Source organism: Schistocerca nitens, chromosome 6 (assembly GCF_023898315.1).
Source record: "Schistocerca nitens isolate TAMUIC-IGC-003100 chromosome 6, iqSchNite1.1, whole genome shotgun sequence".
Taxonomy (NCBI): Eukaryota; Metazoa; Arthropoda; class Insecta; order Orthoptera; family Acrididae; genus Schistocerca; species Schistocerca nitens.
This window is the reverse complement of record NC_064619.1, coordinates 423,290,087-423,310,740: the sequence shown is the minus strand read 5'-3', so window position 1 is coordinate 423,310,740 and position 20,654 is coordinate 423,290,087. Positions and strand designations below refer to the sequence as shown.

The 20,654-nt window shown below is 37.8% G+C and overlaps 1 protein-coding gene across 1 annotated transcript in view; it reads right to left on the bottom strand.

The window, feature by feature from the left end:
- Positions 1-20,654, bottom strand: part of LOC126262757 (dnaJ homolog subfamily C member 13) — a 410,038-nt gene that overhangs the window by 352,995 nt on the left and 36,389 nt on the right. Inside the window, exons 3-5 of the mRNA XM_049959568.1 lie at positions 19,610-19,810; positions 16,535-16,677; positions 13,690-13,944 (exon numbers count right to left, since the gene is read on the bottom strand). Of these exons, the coding sequence (XP_049815525.1) occupies positions 13,690-13,944; positions 16,535-16,677; positions 19,610-19,810 (599 nt within the window). The remainder of the gene's footprint in view (positions 1-13,689; positions 13,945-16,534; positions 16,678-19,609; positions 19,811-20,654) is intronic.

Below are 20,654 nucleotides of genomic sequence, written 5' to 3'. Positions count from 1 at the left end.
TAGTTCTTCTTTAATATTTGTATTATCTATTCCTATTTTTGTCTGTATCCTAGTTATTATTATTATTATTATTATTATCTTTACTTTCTCAGACGTTAAGTCTGGTTAGGAACGGAGTGACGCGGACCTTTATCAAGCGTCACTTCCTTTTTGCTGTACGGTATATGTTATATTGCATTTAGGAACTTTCGGGTAATTGAACATGTATCAATAATTACGGATTTCTGTAATTGTATATATATGTTTGGATGTAGCTGTATTGCATTGATGCATTGGTGGATATTGTGTGGTATGACTCCTGTAGTTGATAGTATAATTGGTATGATGTCAACTTTATCCTGATGCCACATGTCTTTGACTTCCTCAGCCAGTTGGATGTATTTTTCAATTTTTTCTCCTGTTTTCTTTTGTATATTTGTTGTATTGGGTATGGATATTTCGATTAGTTGTGTTAATTTCTTCTTTTTATTGGTGAGTATGATGTCAGGTTTGTTATGTGGCGTTGTTTTATCTGTTATAATGGTTCTGTTCCAGTATAATTTGTATTCATCATTCTCCAGTACATTTTGTGGTGCATACTTGTATGTAGGAACGTGTTGTTTTATAAGTTTATGTTGTAAGGCAAGCTGTTGATGTATTATTTTTGCGACATTGTCATGTCTTCTGGGGTATTCTGTATTTGCTAGTATTGTACATCCGCTTGTGATGTGATCTACTGTTTCTATTTGTTGTTTACAAAGTCTGCATTTATCTGTTGTGGTATTGGGATCTTTAATAATATGCTTGCTGAAATACCTGGTGTTTATTGTTTGATCCTGTATTGCAATCATGAATCGTTCTGTCTCACTGTATATATTGCCTTTCTTAGCCATGTGTTGGATGCGTCTTGATCGATGTGTGGCTGTGTTAGATGATATGGGTGCTTGCCATGAAGTGTTTTCTTTTTCCAATTTGCTTTCTTCGTATCTGTTGATGTTATGTGATCTAAAGGGTTGTAGAAGTGGTTATGAAATTGCAGTGGTGTAGCCGATGTATTTATATGAGTGATTGCCTTGTGTATTTTGCTAGTTTCTGCTCGTTCTAGAAAGAATTTTCTTAAATTGTCTACCTGTCCATAATGTAGGTTTTTTATGTCGATAAATCCCCTTCCTCCTTCCTTTCTGCTTAATGTGAATCTTTCTGTTGCTGAATGTATGTGATGTATTCTATATTTGTGGCATTGTGATCGTGGAAGTGTATTGAGTGCTTCTAGGTCTGTGTTACTCCATTTCACTACTCCAAATGAGTAGGTCAATATTGGTATGGCATAAGTATTTATAGCTTTTGTCTTGTTTCTTGCTGTCAGTTCTGTTTTCAGTATTTTTGTTAGTCTTTGTCTATATTTTTCTTTTAGTTCTTTTTTAATATTTGTATTATCTATTCCTATTTTTTGCCTGTATCCTAGATATTTATAGGCATCCGTTTTTTCCATCGCTTCTATGCAGTCGCTGTTATCCAATATGTAATCTTCTTGTTTAGTGTGTTTTCCCTTGACAATGCTATTTTTCTTACATTTGTCTGTTCCAAAAGCCATACTTATATCATTGCTGAATCCTTCTGTTATCTTTAGTAATTGGTTGAGTTGTTGATTGGTTGCTGCCAGTAGTGTTAGATCATCCATGTATAGCAAATGTGTGATTTTGTGTGGGTATGTTCCAGTAATATTGTATCCATAATTTGTATTGTTTAGTATGTTGGATAGTGGGTTCAGAGCAAGGCAGAACCAGAAAGGACTTAATGAGTCTCCTTGGTATATTCCACGCTTAATCTGTATTGGCTGTGATGTGATATTATTAGAGTTTGTTTGGATATTAAGTGTGGTTTTCCAGTTTTTCATAACTATGTTTAGGAACTGCATCAATTTAGGATCTACTTTGTATATTTCCAATATTTGTAGTAACCATGAGTGGGGTACACTATCAAAAGCTTTTTGGTAATCAATGTATGCGTAGTGTAGCGACCTTTGTTTAGTTTTAGCTTGATATGTCACCTCAGCATCTATTATCAGTTGCTCTTTACATCCTCGTGCTCCTTTGCAACAGCCTTTTTGTTCTTCATTTATAATTTTGTTCTGTGTTGTATGTGTCATTAATTTCTGTGTAATGACTGAAGTTAATATTTTGTAGATTGTTGGTAGGCATGTTATGGGGCGATATTTAGCTGGGTTTGCTGTGTCTGCTTGATCTTTAGGTTTCAGATAGGTTATTCCATGTGTAAGTGTATCAGGGAATGTGTATGGGTCTGCAATGTAACTGTTAAATAATTTAGTTAGATGTGAATGTGTTGAGGTGAACTTCTTTAGCCAGAAATTTGCTATTTTATCATTTCCAGGGGCTTTCCAATTGTGCGTAGAATTAATTGCTCGGGTGACTTCATGTTGCAAAATTATCACTTCAGGCATTTGTGGTATCATCTTGTATGAGTCTGTTTCTGCTTGTATCCACCGTGCATGCCTGTTATGTTGTACCGGGTTTGACCATATGTTGCTCCAGAAGTGTTCCATGTCTGTTATGTTTGGTGGATTGTCTATTTTAATGTGTGTGTTATCTATTGTCTGGTAAAATTTCTTTTGGTTTGTGTTGAATGTTTGGTTTTGTTTCCTTCTATTTTCACTTTTTTTGTATCTTCTAAGTCGTTTGGCCAATGCTTGTAACTTCTGCTTCTTTTCATCTAATTGCTCCATTGCTTCTTGTTGTGAGATTTTACCTAACCTTTTTCGTTTTTTGTCTGATATTTCATTTCTTATAAATTGTGTTAGCTGTCCGATGTCTTTTCTCAGTTTTTCTATTCTGATCTGTAGCCTGTGTTGCCATGCTGGTTTTGTGGGTTTCTTCTGTGTGTTGGTTGGTTCTGATCTCTGCCTAGTGTGTATATTTAGTGTAGTGAGTGCTCCTACATAAACCAGTAGTTGTAACTCTTCCATTGTTGTATTTTCATTTATTTTGTTGTGTATGATTGTGTTGATAGTTGTTATTGTTGTTTCGACTTGTGGGTTATTTGGTGGTCTATGCAAGAATGGTCTAATGTCTGTATTTGTGTCTTTGTATTCTATATATGTCAGCTGAAATTTCTCTTCTATATCTAACATGTGTGTCACTTCGTGTTCTATTTGTGCTTTTTCTGGTGGCTGTCTTAAGATGTCGTTTTCCTCTGATTTTTTAATTGATGTGTGTTGTTCTTTGTTTGTTTGCTCTGGGATGTTTGAGTCCATTACTGTATTTTCTTCTTCTTCTTCTTCTGATTGCACATTATTTTGTTCTAGTATTTGTTGTACTTGTTGTTTGATGTTTTCTAATTCTGACGGGGGTATCCTGTTATTTTTTATTATTACACGGATCTGATCAGCTAGTCGTTGTTCTGTTAAAAATTTTAATTCTGGGTATCTGGTAATAAATGTTGTGTGTACTTGTGATCTGTATCCAGTTGTGTTGGTTCCTAGGTTTGTTGCTTGGTAATAACAGAACATGAGGTGTCGATTAACTTCATCTGACCATCTCATCCTCTGTCTTTGTTTTCCTTCTAGGGTGGTTGCAGGAAGCATATCCTGCAAAACACCTCTATTTGGATTTAAATCATTTTCCAGTTGGCTAGCAGTGTCGTTACCATTGTGGGCGGGCATAGGGTTCAAGCGTCGTCCCCGACCATGACGGCGCTTGTCCGAGGCTTCTTTAGTTCTGTCCTGAACCAAGTAATCACACTAAAAGGGGGGTTAGCCCTATTAGTGGTTTGTTCTTTTCGTCGCCTTTTACGACTGGCAGAACATACCGGAGGCCTATTCTTTATTATTATTATTATTATTATTATTATTATTATTATTATTATTATTATATAGGGGCAAGAAAAACATAATAGCTGGATGGAATCCACCTGCTTTGTTACAATGTGTGGGATGGTGCATTATCCTGATGAAACAGCACTTTTTTTTGTGTGCCAACCTATGTTTTTTTCAGCCCACGGAAGTTTTACACAACTCAACACTGAAGCATAACAGGGTCCAGTTGGGCAGGAGAGGGGGGAAGGGGGAAGAGAAAGGGGGGGGGGGGGGCACAGTGGCTATCACCTTATAAGCTGACAAAAGGGTCTTCACCTTTTACAGTGCACTTTCACTAACCTTTGTCCATTGCTTTGACTGCTGTTCTGACTCTGGTGTATCATGATAGTTCCATGTTTCATCAACAGTCACATATCAGCACTAACAAATCTTTAAGATTGCATTTGAAGATTGCCAGACACTGTACTGAAATGCTGAGCCAAATGCACTTTGGTCGACTGTGTACAATTGTGGCACCCATATTGCATACAGCTCCTTCATAGCCATTCCTCCATGCAGGATATTACACACTCACTCAGTTGAGATGTCTACAGTCTGAGCAATCTCTCAAATTTTTATTCGGTGGTCTTGCATTACCATTTTATGGATTTTATCAATGGTTTCTTTTGTGATGACCTTAACTGGATGGTCAGAGTGCGCTTCGTCTTTGGTGCTTGTCCAACCAGGTTTCAATTCATTAATCCAAAAGTAAATGGTCTTCAATGACTGTGCAGAGTCCATGCAATGTGCTTCATCCAATACCATTTAGATTTGTGCTGCAGTCCAACTCTCCAAATGAAAATGTTTAATAGCAGCACGAAACTCTTTTCTCCATTTTCAGTCCGTCAACACACTGACCACTTCCGATAGCTGTCAACAATGAACTGTACATTGTTGAAATTCTGCAGGTAATATTTAGAAGAATGCATAACAAAAATGTTCCCTTCTTTCATGGAAATTCTGATGGAAATACAGAAACTGATCCAAATTGAAAGGCTGCAGCCCACAACTTTAGCAGTTAGCACGCGGGTCATCACTGTAATGGATAGATTCTCTTACAATTGCTTAATAGTGTATACAGTTAGTTATTGTACTTCAGTGTTCATATTCATTTGTTCATGGAATTTGTTTTCAAAGAAGAAGGAACAGTGTTCAACGGTCTCTGCTTTAAGCTTAGAAGAGAAGTGTGAAATAAAGAAGTTGTGTAGGTCGATGCCTCAGCTTGAATTAAAACAAGCACAAACAAGCTGATTTAAGGCTTTTGCAGGTTGCGCGCGTGCGTATGCATGTGCATGTGCGTGTGTAAAAAGAAAGAACTGGATTTGAGGATGCATTTCTGAAAATTAACCATTTTGTTTTCCATACTTACTTTGTATGGAGTGTAGCCATGTATGGAAGTGAAACATGGACGATAACCAGTTTGGACAAGAAGAAAATAGAAGCTTTTGAAATGTGGTGCTACAGAAGAATGCTGAAGATAAGGTGGGTAGATCATGTAACTAATGAGGAGGTATTGAATAGGATTGGGGAGAAGAGAAGTTTGTGGCACAACTTGACTAGAAGAAGGGATCGGTTGGTAGGACATGTTTTGAGGCATCAAGGGATCACAAATTTAGCATTGGAGGGCAGCTTGGAGGGTAAAAATCCTAGAGGGAGACCAAGAGATGAATACACTAAGCAGATTCAGAAGGATGTAGGTTGCAGTAGGTACTGGGAGATGAAACAGCTTGCACAGGATAGAGTAGCATGGAGAGCTGCATCAAACCAGTCTCAGGACTGAAGACCACAACAACAACATACTTGCTGTATGCTATTTGCTAAGGACATGCACTGGCATGTCTGGTCTAAGCCATCTAACACAGAAGCATGATGAATCTATTGCACATAAGAATGCTTATTTAGATTGCTTAGTCATTGAAAAAACAAAAATTAGGCAACAGCTCAGCTCAGTTTTCAGACAGAATACAGAAAAACATAATAACATAAGGAAAAATCACTACTTTCTTTCCTAAATATCAGACTGTATTAAAAATTGAATTAGAAACAGCCTACAAATTGAAAATATTTTATCAAGACCACTGATATTCTCCAGGAGAAATGTTCTCAAAAATTACTGACTGCATTAAGCTCTGCAGTCCTGCAGGACAGAAGTAGAGGCTAGAGAGGTTACAGGATCATAGGATATGTTGCAAGGACAGTTCCCACTTGCCCAATTCAAAAAAGGTACTGTTGGTAAGAAGGGTCCAGATGACACAAGCTGTGAAGCAGTCACTAAAGTAAATAGCATTGCGCTGAGCAGTATGTTCAGCAACTGAGTGGTCCACCTGTCTCTTGGTCACAGTTTGTCGATAGTCACTCAAGCAGAAAGACAGCTTGTTGGTTGTCCTGCACATGTAGAATGATGCACAGTGGTTGCAGCTTGGTACAGAATGGGTGGCAGCTGTTGGATGTATTGCTGGTGTTTGGTAGGTTTGATATGGACAGAGGTACAGATGTAGCCATCTCTAATGTGGAGATAAACATTGAGGAGGACCAGGTGAAGCTAAGGGGGGAGCAAATGTTAAGGTTCTCAAGGAATGTGGACAGGGCGACCTCACCCTCCATCCAGAAAAGAAAGGTATTATCAATTATCAATGACTCTCAAATAGGGGCCGGGGGATTATGGCTGGTTAGGAAGAATTTCTCCAGTTAAGTGGTGGTCAAACTCATCCCTACTGCCCACTAGTGAGCATCCAAGCAATCGTGGTGAGTAGGCGGTAGGGGTTTTAAAGACATTTTCATTAGATTCTCATATAATTTTGATATAATGTATTTGGTAAGTAATTATTATTACATGCTTTAACTTACTGTAACTCTGCTTTATAAATTTTATAAAGTTAAGTTACTTCCCTAGTTCATAAATTGCCGTCACAGTGGAACTGTAATTTTATTACTAACAGACACACAGCACTGTGTACTAGGTAAAAATGGTTGCTGTAGATGGCCCATGAATAGGATGGTGCCATGCGTGTCCCCATTGGCATACCCTAGAGGGCGTAGAGGGGGAAAGAGAGATACATTATGGGGCAGGTCTATGGATTTGCGGAGGAGCTGCATTTGGTGCCTGTAGCAAGTTTTGTAGGTGAATGAATCTGACAGCTGGTGGAGTCCTTCCACAAGGTAATCCCTGCGGTTTGAAACCACAGTGGTGGAGTCCTCATCGGCAGGTAGGATTATGAAGCTGGGATCAGTTTTTGGGTGGCTGTTTGCAGTTATTTCTGGAGATGTAAGGTACAATTCCCTGCTATAGGAGATGGGAAATGATAGTGAGGCAAAATTTGAGGTTAAGGAGTTCTGGAACATTAATTGGGGAGGATTTGGGGACAGTGGGCATGCATCACCATTGGCTGGAGGAGTGAACTGAGTCCAGCAGTGTTTAACATTGCTTTGGGTTAGATTTTATTGCTAGGGTTGGCAGCGAATAAGCTCTTCCAGTGTAAGGACTGCGAGAAGGAGAGGTCTTTAACAAGTCCGGCATGATTGAATTTGAGAGTGAGGCAAATGGTATGGCCTTTGGTAAGGACTGATGCATCTGTGGGACTAAGACTTTTGGATCAAAGGTTTATGACTGTGTTTGGGGTCTGTTGAGTTTCGCGATTCTGTATGGTGTGGGCAGATTTGTGGGGCGGGGTTTATCAGCTATGAGGAGATGTGGGGGAGATTTGGAGGCTGCTTGAGGGGCGATGGATGGATGTAGCCCAAGGCAGGAGTAGGAGGTGAACAAGTTGGAGTGTTTTCGAGGTGGTGGTGTGCATTCTGCTGCAGTTCCTGCACGGCGAGAGTTTCATTGTGAGAGACAAGCTACAGGAGTTTGGAATTACAGAGCAGGAGAGTTTTATGGATGGAGATGAGATACTGCAAGAAGGTTTGGACCCAATTTACATGGTTCTGCAGGACTAGGTTGATGAGGGCTATGGACTGACAGAGTTTGAACAGATAGAAGTCATTGTGGAAGGAGGGGCTGCAACCGGAGATAAGTAATTTGATGGTAAGGTCACTCGGGGGGGATTCCGTGAACCCGGCAATAATGCAGGAACAGAGTGTGAGACTGCTGTCCAACACAAAGTGCTTCATTTCAATGACTGCTTCACAGCCTGTGTCATCTGGGTGCTTTCTACCACCAACAGCTTTTCTGAACTGCACACGTGGGAACTCTCCCAGCAATATATGCTATGTTCCTGTAACTCCTCTGGCCCTGACCTTCATAGTATCTGGCTTTCACTCACCTATTCCCTCCGCTGCTTCCACTCCAGCAATGCACAGCCTCCTATTACACCAATGCACCCACTAGTCTCCTTTCCCTTCCCCATCTACTACTGTCGTCTTCCACTCACCCCCCCCCCCCCCCCTGCAAACCACCCTATCCTGTTCCCACAATGTCCCACGTGCTCCCACAAGCAGCACTTTACCATCCCCCCCCCCCCTGCCCTCCACACCCGTAAGCCGCTATCCCTCCCCCTCCCCGATACAGCCTTCTCCTTACCCCAACCACCCACATTGCTTCTCCCATCAGGTACAGTTGCTCGCAGTCTAGCCAATATGACAACTGTGAATCAAGCATATGGACTATGCCTGAAACTGCAACAGCCAAAATTTTCCTTGTGGTTAAATGTGTAAAATGATATCCCGCTTGGATATCTTATACAAACAATTAAGGATGTGCACCATTGATCCCAACATGAAGCAACAGCATCAGTTGAAAATGAAATTTGGAAAATTGGAGACAACTTTGATACATCATAATCAAGCAAGAATAAAATGTAGCAAAACTAAGATGCAAGGAAATGTATGAGGTGTGATCAGAGAGTAAAAGGAATTTTTGCTTTCTAGAAGAATCTTTATTTATTAAATATCATCAACTTTGTCCCCTTCAAAGTAAGCCCCCTCAAATATAATATGTTTGTGCTAGCACTTTTTCTAATCTCAGAAGCACTTCTGGAATTCATTTTTCATTAAGGTTGTGACATACCTGGTCATGTATCAGTTAGCTGTTCCTCAGTGGCACCAATTACAGTGAAAAAGTGCCTGTAAATGTAAGTGGCTAGAGCACTAATCTACATCCAATAATGCAGTCGACACACACTCATTTGGTTTCACAGATCTTACTTCCATAACCACCAGCCCCCCCCCCCCCCCCTCATTGAATTATTTATGGCCAGTCCATGTCTTAATTACGTAGTTAAGTCTCATTTACCAGATATGCACATACTGCACCTTCTAATTATATGACAATAATCACAGTGCAATATAACCTAACCAACCAACAATGGTCTCATTCGGATGAACAATATGTGTGGCACTTCTATATTAAAATTAATTAGCAATATGTAGCACTTTTATATTACAATTAATTAGCAATCATTGTTAATTGGCCTACTTCACCGTGTCATCTTATTCACAACAACACATCATAGCACCATTATGTTAGTACAGTTCAGATTGACGTGGGTTACACACAATGAATCTAGGTACTGACTGTCTTTCATATTCAAGTTAATCTTCATACGGTATTAACAGCTCTAATTCACAGTCCAGTTTCATATTAAGTTAAGCACATTATTGCACAAGTACATCATGACTGTTTTGACTGACATGGGTTCCACATTCAAAAGCTCAAAAGAGATAAAATGGCTTTAGGCCTAGTGTTTATATAGCTTTGCAAAAGTGGGTACTAAAGTATCACATTGTTAAATACATAATTCGATAATTTGCAATTAGAATATTACACCTTAAATTAACTGAATAACGCAGAAAAATTGGTTCTGGTCTGAACTTTATGTTACCATAAGGGCATAGACTGAAATAAGCCTTCTTGATGACAAAACTGAAAAACAGCTAAATAAACAATATTGTAATTTACAGTATTAATTAATGAGAAACTAATTAAGTGCTGATGTTGCTACCACATTTTGGAAATAAGCTACATAAACATTTTAAGGATTTCTATGGGTTATTTTCCTAACTTTATCGGTAATATAATAACAACATCTGTTTATATGTTGATGGTGTGACTGGAATAGGAAATAATTACTCTCAGTTAATTCGACTGACCCTTAGCAAAACTAGTTACTTGAAATGGTTCAAATTAATTAGGAAATTATTCTGACTGTGTAATTTAGTGAAGTTAGGCCTTGTCTAATGCTCAGAATTTCAGAATTACAGGATTATCTTATGGCACATCTCTCACTAACATTAATGACAATTAAAAAAGCAAAAAAATATTGTTTAAGGACGCACATATCAATATATGGGAATGGATCCCAGATTGCTTTGCTACAAGATTTCAGCTCCTTCTGCGATTCTGTTTTTACCTCGTCAGTGGTCATAAAACGATGTCCTTTCACATTTCTCTTCAGCCTTGGGAATAAGGGTCACATCCAGCTGAGGTAATATAATCATTTCATTTTTTTTCCAAGAAATAATGAACAAGCATTGATGTGTAGGTAGGAACATAATCATGAAGCAATTTCCACAAGTAGTTTTGCCACTATTCTGATCATTTTCTTGTGCTTCACGCAAACGGTGCACAACTTCCAGGTAGTATTCCTTATCAACTGAATGGCCATAAAGCAGGAACTCAAGATAGACTATCCCATTGTAATATAAGAAAACAGTGAGAAGACCTTCACACGTGACTGAACTTGAATTTTTTTCGGCCTTGGCTCTTCATGCAGTTTCCTTTGGGCCTTCATTTTGACATCATACCCATATACCCATTCCACCACATGTTGTAATCTCCTTTAGAAGTTCTGGATCACTGTTTACTTCATTCAACAATTCCTGAGTTATGTTTATGTGACATCATTTTTGGTAAAAATTCAACACTTTCAGGATGAACTTCACTGATAGAAAGGTCATGTGCGAAACATCCAAAAAATTAATTGGTATGAGCCAAAGGATATGCCAATATCAGCAACCTCTCCGATGGTGACCTGGTGATTTTCCAGAACCATTTCCTTTACTTCTTCCACATTGTCATCAACAATTTATGCACTAGGACATTCACAGTGGTTGTCACCTTCAGTGTCTTCTTGACCTTCTTTGAAACATTTATACCATTTGTATACTCTTGTATTGCTCATAGCTCATTCACTGAAATCCGTAGTCAACATTTTGAAAACTGTGCTGCACTTTCATGCAAATTCTTTGATCCAGTTCTTTTTTTTTTCCAGAAGTAAAAATTCGCCGAGCGCTCAAAAAAACTTATAACCTTTTCAACTGTCAACAATAAACTAAATATTCAGAACAGCTGAAAACACAAACCTATGTCAGGAAGTTGTACTAACAAGATAAAAAAAAATGAAATCTGATATATAGAGACTGCCATATTAAAAAAGTACGATTACTTTTTGATCACACCTTTTATGAAACAAGGGATGTAGCAGCAAAGGAAGTATGCGACAAAATAATTCAGTAAAACAAAGGTTTGAATTCTCCCCTGAAAAAATTAATTCTGGTGTTGTGCAGTCCTATCCATTTTAAAATAAAACCAGAACTACTAAATCATTTATTCACAAAATTATTTTCAAGAAATGAAAACTGAGATAGGTCTTCTGAAGTTTTTGGTAGAAAATAACCTGCAATAACTTCTTGGCAACATTATTAAATTGTTGAAATTAGTAGCTACTATCCTAATGACAATGTGTGAAGCAGAGGAGTGTTTCTCCACTTTGTCACAGATCAATACACTTCTTATAAGTACCATGAAAGAGGAGAGGCTGTCTCCTCTTGCTATGTTATCTATTGCAAAGGAAATGATCATCAGGTTTTCATATTTCAATGAAAGGTCTTACGCAGATTCACCACAAAAAGGGAGAGGAGGATGGACTTCCTCTATAAATATACCTCTATAGGAGAGTCAATCCCATCAACATTGTCAGGCTCATTTTAAAATAATTTCAGTTACAGAAACATATCGAATAACTTAGAAAAATTAAATTATTTGTAAAGATAAATTGCAAAATGTAGTAAAAGTATTGAACCCTCAGTCATTTGAGGCACCTGCTCTCACTGAAGCAGTCCCAAATTAGTCTAGTGCGATATTCATTCTATCAATATGTATTAACAGGGACAGTAAAACATGAAAAATTAGCAGGACTAAGCAGTGACTGAGCAGCACTGCTGCATGGCGGTAGCAGTCAGTGTGAGCCACAGCAGCAGGCGAGTCGCTGCTGGAGCACTTGTTAGTTTTTGTGATGTACTGTCCATGTTAACACATAGTGATGTAACCAATAACCTATTAAAACTAGCACCATTGTATCAAATTGGCATGTAATATTCCACTTTTGTTTTTAATGGGCTCAACACTTTCCATTGACGCCAGGCATCACCTGAAAGGCACAAGGAGCAGTACCTGTTTGGGCCGACTCCAGCAACAAATTGCAAACACAAAATTGCCTAAACAGCAGAGAAAATGTGTGTCTGATTCTTAGGAGAGACATTTATTTTAGAACACTCTACACCACATTAATATGCTCCTCCTTTGGGCATTTCAAGATGACTCTTTACATACAATGGGGTACCTAAATCCCTGGGCGATGCCTTCCCTTTAACCTTATTTATCAGACAACTTTTAGCTACCCTGTATGTACTACGAACCCTTTTGAAGAGGCATGATGAGATGCACTGGAACCGAGTATGCTCAAAATGATCATTTAAATCCTAATATACACTCAGCAAGCTACTGTATGGTGCATGGCAGAGGATACACTATGGCCTTAACATGAAATTTACAGTGGTGGCAGCAGAATCTTTTTGTAGTCAGCTTCGAATGCTGTTTCTCTGAACTTCCTCAATAGTGTTTACAAAAAGAACACAGTCTTTCTTGCAAGGATTTCTATCTGAATTCCTGAATCATCTCCATAACACTCAAGTATACTAAACAAGATTTACATATAGAATAAACACGTCTACACAGAATAAGAGTATCTTTCCACACAGCTCTTCAAACACTTTCTTGGGAACATTTCATGAATACAGTAATTATGGGCAAATACATAAAATGATTGGCAATAGTGCTAAATAGCTTCTTACCTTTGGACTGCATTTTAAGTTATCTTTTGATTCAGAGAACTTACAAACAATTTTCAGCTACTATTTGTAGACCTGTACTGAACTTTGATGATACTGTTCCATCGAGTTTTAATACTCAAACACAGAACAGTACTTCTTGTGATACAAGAGCAACTGAGCAATAGCTCATACCTGTAGCTCACTTCTTTAGTGAATTGTGTGTTTAATGAACACTTGGCCGAGTATCTGATTGGCTTCTATGGTGCTAGTTAGAGGCATAAAATAAATGCAACCAAAGAAGTGCCACTATCGGCTGTTATCAGAGGGTGTCTACAAAAATATACAAATTTATAATCCGCATGACAACTCTAAATGTGGATCACAACTAATAATCTAATCATCAAGATAACATTAAACCTCAATCTTGCTTCTTTAATTGCAGAAATATGAAGAAAAAATCTAGAAGAGGTCAATGCACCACCACCACATAATATCTGTATCATTGAACAATAAACAGGAATTAACAAAGCTTTAAACTTTAATGTCATTATATCTTACTATAAAAAATATTTTGTTATGTTTATGAGTCTGGAAATCCTAGTTGTGATATTAGAAGGATTAAAAAAAAATGTTTCGTCATGGTAGTTACGCTTTTCACAACTATTTGCTGAAACAAACAACAGGTAGTTGATGAGAAGAAAATATAATATTGATACTGACGTAACAAGAACTTAATTTCTTTTTTAATCCAGTATTATGGCACAATACCCCATGAAGAGAACATTTACCTGTCCGTTGTTGTATAACTTCGGATCTGGCCACCAACATACTCAATACAAAAAAGCTGAGGATTTTCACGGTTCCTGACAAGAGCAAATATATCTGCTAAAGGCCTCAGAGTGCATATGTTGTATGTTTGTGGATCCCGTTCCAGAAGACAAGTATCACTCAAACAGAGTGTTCGCTTCTGTGGATCACTGTGTCGAGATGAACCAACTTTATGAACCACAAATTCACTCACAGATGTGATATGATCATCGCCACTGAAACAAAGGGGAGAGGAAATCATAATGTTATTGCACTTTTGCAAAACAGCATATTACTAAGGAAATACATAGTGCTTCCATAATTTGCATGAAAAAATGCCTTCTTCACTATTTCAACAACTGAAAAATACTACTTGAAAAAATTCAGTATTGATACTTATTTCTAAATGCTTGTGCAATTTGTGATCATCTCATCAAGCTGTCACTAATTTAAAATTTTGAGGGAAAAGGAATCAATACACAATTTCAAGTATGTTCAAGTTTCTGACACGCGTGTGCACACATTCGCGCGTGTATGTGTTTTGTATGTGTTTTTCATTTTGTATTATGTACCGTGCTAGAAGGATCTGTGTAACAGTTAAGCAGATGTTTTTATCTTACCATTCCTCACCTTAGCCTTTGCTCCATCAATAAAACCCTATAAGCAAGTTTATGAGGTTCTGGGTGACTGCCCTCTGTGCCACTGTGTTCATATTACAAGCATTTTTAGCTATATATCATGTAACTCATTCATCTAAATTTCTATGTACCTTTCTAATCATCAATATGCCAACTCCTTATTCTGCTTATGTGTGGACATGCCAGAATCCCAGATGTATTGAATCTGTTTCCAGTCGGGTACATCTGCTAAATATCCTGAATGATACTCAGAGAATACAAGTGGATGAGAAATCTCAAACATATGTAAGAAGTTAAATCAGTGTGCTCGACGGAGAGTTAAAAGCAGATCTCTAACTTCCACATGCACTGCACTACGTAGTAAACGTCCCCTTTTCTTTACTTCAGGCCCTTAAGAAGACAGACATCACCAATTCCTTCCTTAGCACATGAAACACATGTGACTAGTTTTTGTCTTGAAGGAGGAACTGTTTGTTTAAGCTCGCCATTTTTTACACAAATAATCATTTTATCCTGTAGTACAATTTAATGTGCAGTGCATGATTAAATATTTTAAGAATTCTCAGAGTATATGAGACTGTCCATTACTATACATTTTACCATAAGGATCTACAAAGCACTAGCATTTTTAGAAAAGTTTTATTCCCTTATTAATCCCTGTGGTATGACCGCGTATTTATTGCACTGGCACAAGCTGTTGCTCTCAATGTAATTTAAAATGTTGCAGCTACCAACTGCATTGTCTATGCATGACTTAAAGACTGATAAAAAGTTTGAACATGTCACTTATTTCTCTCATAACATCCAAGCTCACAAGAGGTTCTCTGGCTATGTTGCAGGATTAGCACCTATGAGCCGAACGATGCAGAAAGGTCTTCAATTTAACCACAAATGTAGGGAGTTATAAAGATGTCACCCCTAAACTATTTTTTGGCAAGGCCTCCTGCTCCAGTGCCCTCATGATTGTATCCTACTCAGTAGTACAGACTAATATTGGTCTAACGAGAAAATCTTGAAGTCGAATTCAAAGAATACAGCTGAGTCAATCAATGGAATTTCCCTGTTTAGTGTTTACTAAGCGAGAATTGCAGTACTCACACACAACTGGCAAACAGAGGCTAAAAACAGTACAGAGACATTTTTGTCCTGAACTGTTTTTAATTGTATCAGTCTTATAGAACTTCAAAATCAAGGTCATTAACAGTTTCACACGCAGTTATGACCAGACATTTAACCCACATCTAGTATCACTATTCAGTTGTTCAGATCTGTTATGACCTCACTATTCACAGACTCATAGAAACATACTACAATGGAAGTTAAGGAGTGATATGAAAGGCAGGAGTTTGAAGGGACAACAGAGTGCCGTATGCTTGACACATTAAGTAGCATCAAGAAGGCTTGTAGAAGTTGGGAATAGGGCAGGTTTCTATAAATGCTGTTGCCACTCTGATCTTCCATTGTTAAAAAGAGTTGATTTTTAATTACCATTGCTGATGTGAATCAGCACGAAGCAGAGGCATGTCAGAGCATTCAGTTGCCTTGTGGTGTTTTGTTGTAAAATGTCAATTTCTTGTCAGAAGATAGAACCAGATACCTCACTATTTGTTGAAAATTGAGTGTGATCCCCTCATCCACTGTTCAGACGGATTTAACCAATGCATGTCTCATTCTGGAAACATCCCCCCGGCTGTGGCTAAGCCATGTCTCCCCAATATCCTTTCTTCCAGGAGTGCTAGTTCTGCAAGGTTCACAGAACAGCTTCTGTTAAGTTTGGAAGGTAGGAGACGAGGTACTGTCAGAATTGAATCTGTGAGGACAGGTCGTGAGTCGTGCTTGGGTAGCTCAGTTGGTAGAGCACTTGCCCGTGACAGGCAAAGGTCCCGAGTTCGAGTCTCAGTCCAGCACACAGTTTTAATCTGCCAGAAAGTTTCATATCAGTGCACACTCCACTGCAGAGTGAAAATCTCATTCTAGCTACAAATCGCCAGACATTTGTAAATTTCAACATAAAACAGGGTAAACATACATTACAGTGCATCACTCCCAAACACTTTGTGTAACATCCGCTAATCAACAAATGCTCATATGACAACAACTTTAATAAATTACTTGATGCACATCATTTTTATACAGTGGCTTATAAAATCGTATGTTCCTTAATGTATAGGAGAAAGAAAAAAATTACCTGAATTTTCCAAATCTCTGATTTGTAAACTCAGTCATTGTAATTGGTTCCTTCAGAACTTTTATTGAGATTCCAATACAATGACACGCAGCCTCCATAATCTTTTGCTTTATTTCACCAGAGTTGCCACAAGAGAATAGATGCTACAAAATGGAAAACAATAATTGTAAAAATAAAGCAGAAAGCTGTGTTGATACAAATATGTATAATGAGCACAATGTTCTTTTGGTAATGCAACATTTTAGCAAAATATGTCTAATGAAAGAAAATGCTATCGGCAACAATTTGATACTGATGCACTATCCCTTAACAACACAATTATGTCATACTACTATGCACCATGAAGGTGACAAAGTATGTTTATGTCACAACTGAAATGCATGGCACATGACATATCTTATTTAAATGTTCTTCCTATCCCAAAAACAAATACCTCAAAAGAGCACAATGCATTTGGTATTATCTATATAATGTGATTCCAAATGCTATTAGTTTTTCACACTTTTATCAAAAAACTTTACTTAGAGTCAAAATTCTGATCCACAACAGGTGGTGTCTCATTGTGGTGTCTGAGTGACTTGCCCTTTCTTTTTAATGTTTACCAATACATCCCTCTCTCCTCTCACAAAAGTTCTGAAGTCTGCGATATTGTACATATTTTTGTGGGTGTCTTAGCAGCAGTATTGACATTTCACCTGAAGTTAAGTACTGGCCTGTAATTTAGTCCCTGAATTTTACAAAGAATTTCCCATCACTCTACGCACAAAATATATCACACACTTGCCTTCTAATTTGAACATCACAACAATATTTGCTCAAAAATAATTATATTTCTGTGACATATCTCTTAATAAAACTGTGCAACAGTAGTCAATGAAGTCACTGTACAGCCAACTCTTCACAGTGGGCCCAGTTTTAATTCAATGCTGCTAATTCGTTTGGGTGTCAAACATCTGTGGAAACAAGAGTAACTGGTAATGTGGCTATCAAATGGTATTAAAATTAAACGTAGTTGGAACTTCTGGAAAAAATTGGGACTATGTCAAAGAGGTGATTTTTTTAAAAATGGAATAGGGGAAGAAAAATACAGTATTAAAGTTCTATTAACATATAAGTCACACAAATGAAGTGCTAGTATAGACACAGTTGCTTGATAAATTTCATTACAGCAAATAATGTGGCACAAACTTTCTGGGGAGGGAGGGAGGGGGGGTGGGAGAGGGAGGGAGAGGGAGAGGGAGAGAGAGAGAGAGAGAGAGAGAGAGAGAGAGAGAGAACTGGCTACCAGCAGAAACATATAGCAAGAACAATATTACTGTTTGTCAACATACTGAATTATCTGCTTATTAACCCAAGGCTGAATAATCAACGTTTTCTTAGATAAGACAAATAATTTAGAAGCATCCCAGTATGAAATCTATATTAATGTAATTATCCTAGAAACAAAAAATACACTCATCATTAATGATCCTGCATCTGCATCACAAAGTAATACATTCTGCTGTTTCATTACTTATAATTCAGGGTACATTGTCAAAAAAAAAAAAAAAAAAAAAAAACAGTTTGATTTTACATTGTACTATTTTAAGAATACCTTTAATAAGATAGGTGTCTCAATTATGAGTAAGCAACTATTCTAGAACTAGCACATTGCTCAACATTATGACATGATCTGCATGCTTTTGTGAGGAAGTAAATTAAGTAAGTAAACAATTACTAACAGAAAATCATAGCAGGAGGAACCTGCTGCTGCTGCTTCTTACAGTCTAATGAGAGGTTCTAAGGTCATCCAGTCTCCTATTAATCTTCCAGGATGAAATCAATGCACCACATCTGTGTGTCTATAGTAAATTCTGTGTGCAAGTATAAGAAAGTTTTCTTAATGTCTGCACAGCGTGTGTCTGAGGCAGGGCATAGGTATCAACCTGGTATTCCCCTAGTGGGATGTGGGGAACCACCTAAAAAACACTTCCAGGCCAGATGCTATACTGGCCCCCATCGTTAATACACCAGGCAGAATCAAACTGGGTCAGCACTCTTCCCTTTCCTGGAAGCATGCACAATTTTCTGGATGGGTCAGGAGTAAACTGATGTTCCTCACATTATTGTATGAGGAATTAAAGTGTGGAAAGATGTACCAATGAGCTACCAGTACAAAGAAAACTCTCCCACAGCATTCATCGACAGATTTTAGTTTTGCAGTGAATGGTGGAGTTGGACAAAGATAAAGTTCTTATCTGAAGCAAATATGGTACATTGGAAAAGAGTAAGGAAAAATTGGAAAAGAGAAGGGAAAGATAAGGGAAAGATAAAATTATATACAGAGAGAAGTGACTGATCCCATAGAAAGAGTGACAAAAAATAAAAACTAATCTACCAGAGTGCCTCACAAATTTCTCTGTGTGATATCGAATACACAATTAGTGATTAAACATGCAAACACTACAAATACGAGGCTTTTGAATAATGATAGTATCATATGAGATTGTAACAATTCTAGGTTCCACAACTAAAATGCTAAACAACTGAACCAATTTCAGTCCTTTATTACTGTAAGAATTAGTATAGCTTTCTGCTATTACAATTATCAAAATCTTACTCAAATTATTCCTCCTCCATTTGCAGGCTTTACAAATTAGAGGCACCTAGCCATCTTCAAGAAAAAGTTCAACATCAGGTTACCTTTCATTAAGAATGTAAGTGCACCCAATGACTGTGATATGACTGTCAAATGATAGAGCACAGCAATCGGTTGTCATTTCTTGCATGTTTTATTCGGCAAATATATACATCGGATAAAGCCTAGCCATTATCAACGAACCATTCCATAGTATCAATACTTCTGTCACAGTTCTTTCAAGACTAATTTCTTGAAAGAATTGTCCAAATAACAGGACACTGACATACTAGAGTATGCACTGATACTATGAAACGGTGCATTGATAATGACTACTCACTAGCTGAAATCTAAATTTACCGAATAAACCCTGCAAGAAAAGATGAATGATTGCAGCACTACATCATTTGAAAAAGTGCAACATATGATTTTTCTGATTGCGTGTTCATATTACTCACCATTCTCCCAAAGCCACCACAAACAATTACAAATCCTCCAGGGTAGTCACAGACATCAGCCATTCCTTCGATGTCTTTATAATAATATGAGGCCAGAACATGTTTTGTTGTGGGATCCAGCTGGTCTACTGAATACGGCTTCACCTCAAGCATTACTGGGAGTCTTGTGTCGGACCAGTGATGTTTGTATGCATGATATCTCTAGAAGTACAAAGGAAGTTGGACAATTCAGCAGGCAATAAATCAATCAATATGTCACTGAAATCTATACTATAATAAAAACAAGTCATCGTCCAACATTTTTTTTTCCTCCAAATTTTTACACAATACTTTAATGAAAATTTGGATGGACATAGTTTACACATTTTTTAAATGACAGTGTACAGGTTTTCTGTTAAAACCAACTACTAGAAAGAAAATGCTGTGCTGTGAAAACATGTGGTTTTGATTTCTTTTAGTTTCGAGGATGATTGCAGGGCATTTAAACCACTATAAAAATTTTTTTTCATTTATTTTATCTCTCCTAACATATATTTTCAAACAAAAATTGTATATGCAACAATGTGCTGTTGTGTTTTGTTCCTTGCCGTCAGTTTTACAGAAAACAGGAAAGTTCTATTTATGGGTTACTGGTTTATGATTAGAATACTATGACGGTATCTGAATCATCACAGATTTTGTAATCCCACACATTCAAGTTTAAAACTACATGAAATATTGTCGTTGAAGCTACTATGCTCACAGATCCAGCAAATGGAGAGCTGCCTCTCATCCACTGTGTACCAATGACCCCAACTGATTTACCCATTCATTTAAAATGATTTCAATTGTCAATCTAGGTTTCATTTGCAATAGTAATAACCAGGGCTCTAGGACAGAGAGGGGTAAGAGAACAGAAAGGGGGCCGAGAGAGAGAGAGGGGGGGAGGGGAGGAGGGGGGGGGAGAGAGGGGGGGGGAGAGAGAGAGAGAGAGAGAGAGAGAGAGAGAGAGAGAGAGAGAGAGAGAGAGAGAGGGAGAGAGGCAGGGGGAGGAGATGGTCAAAGA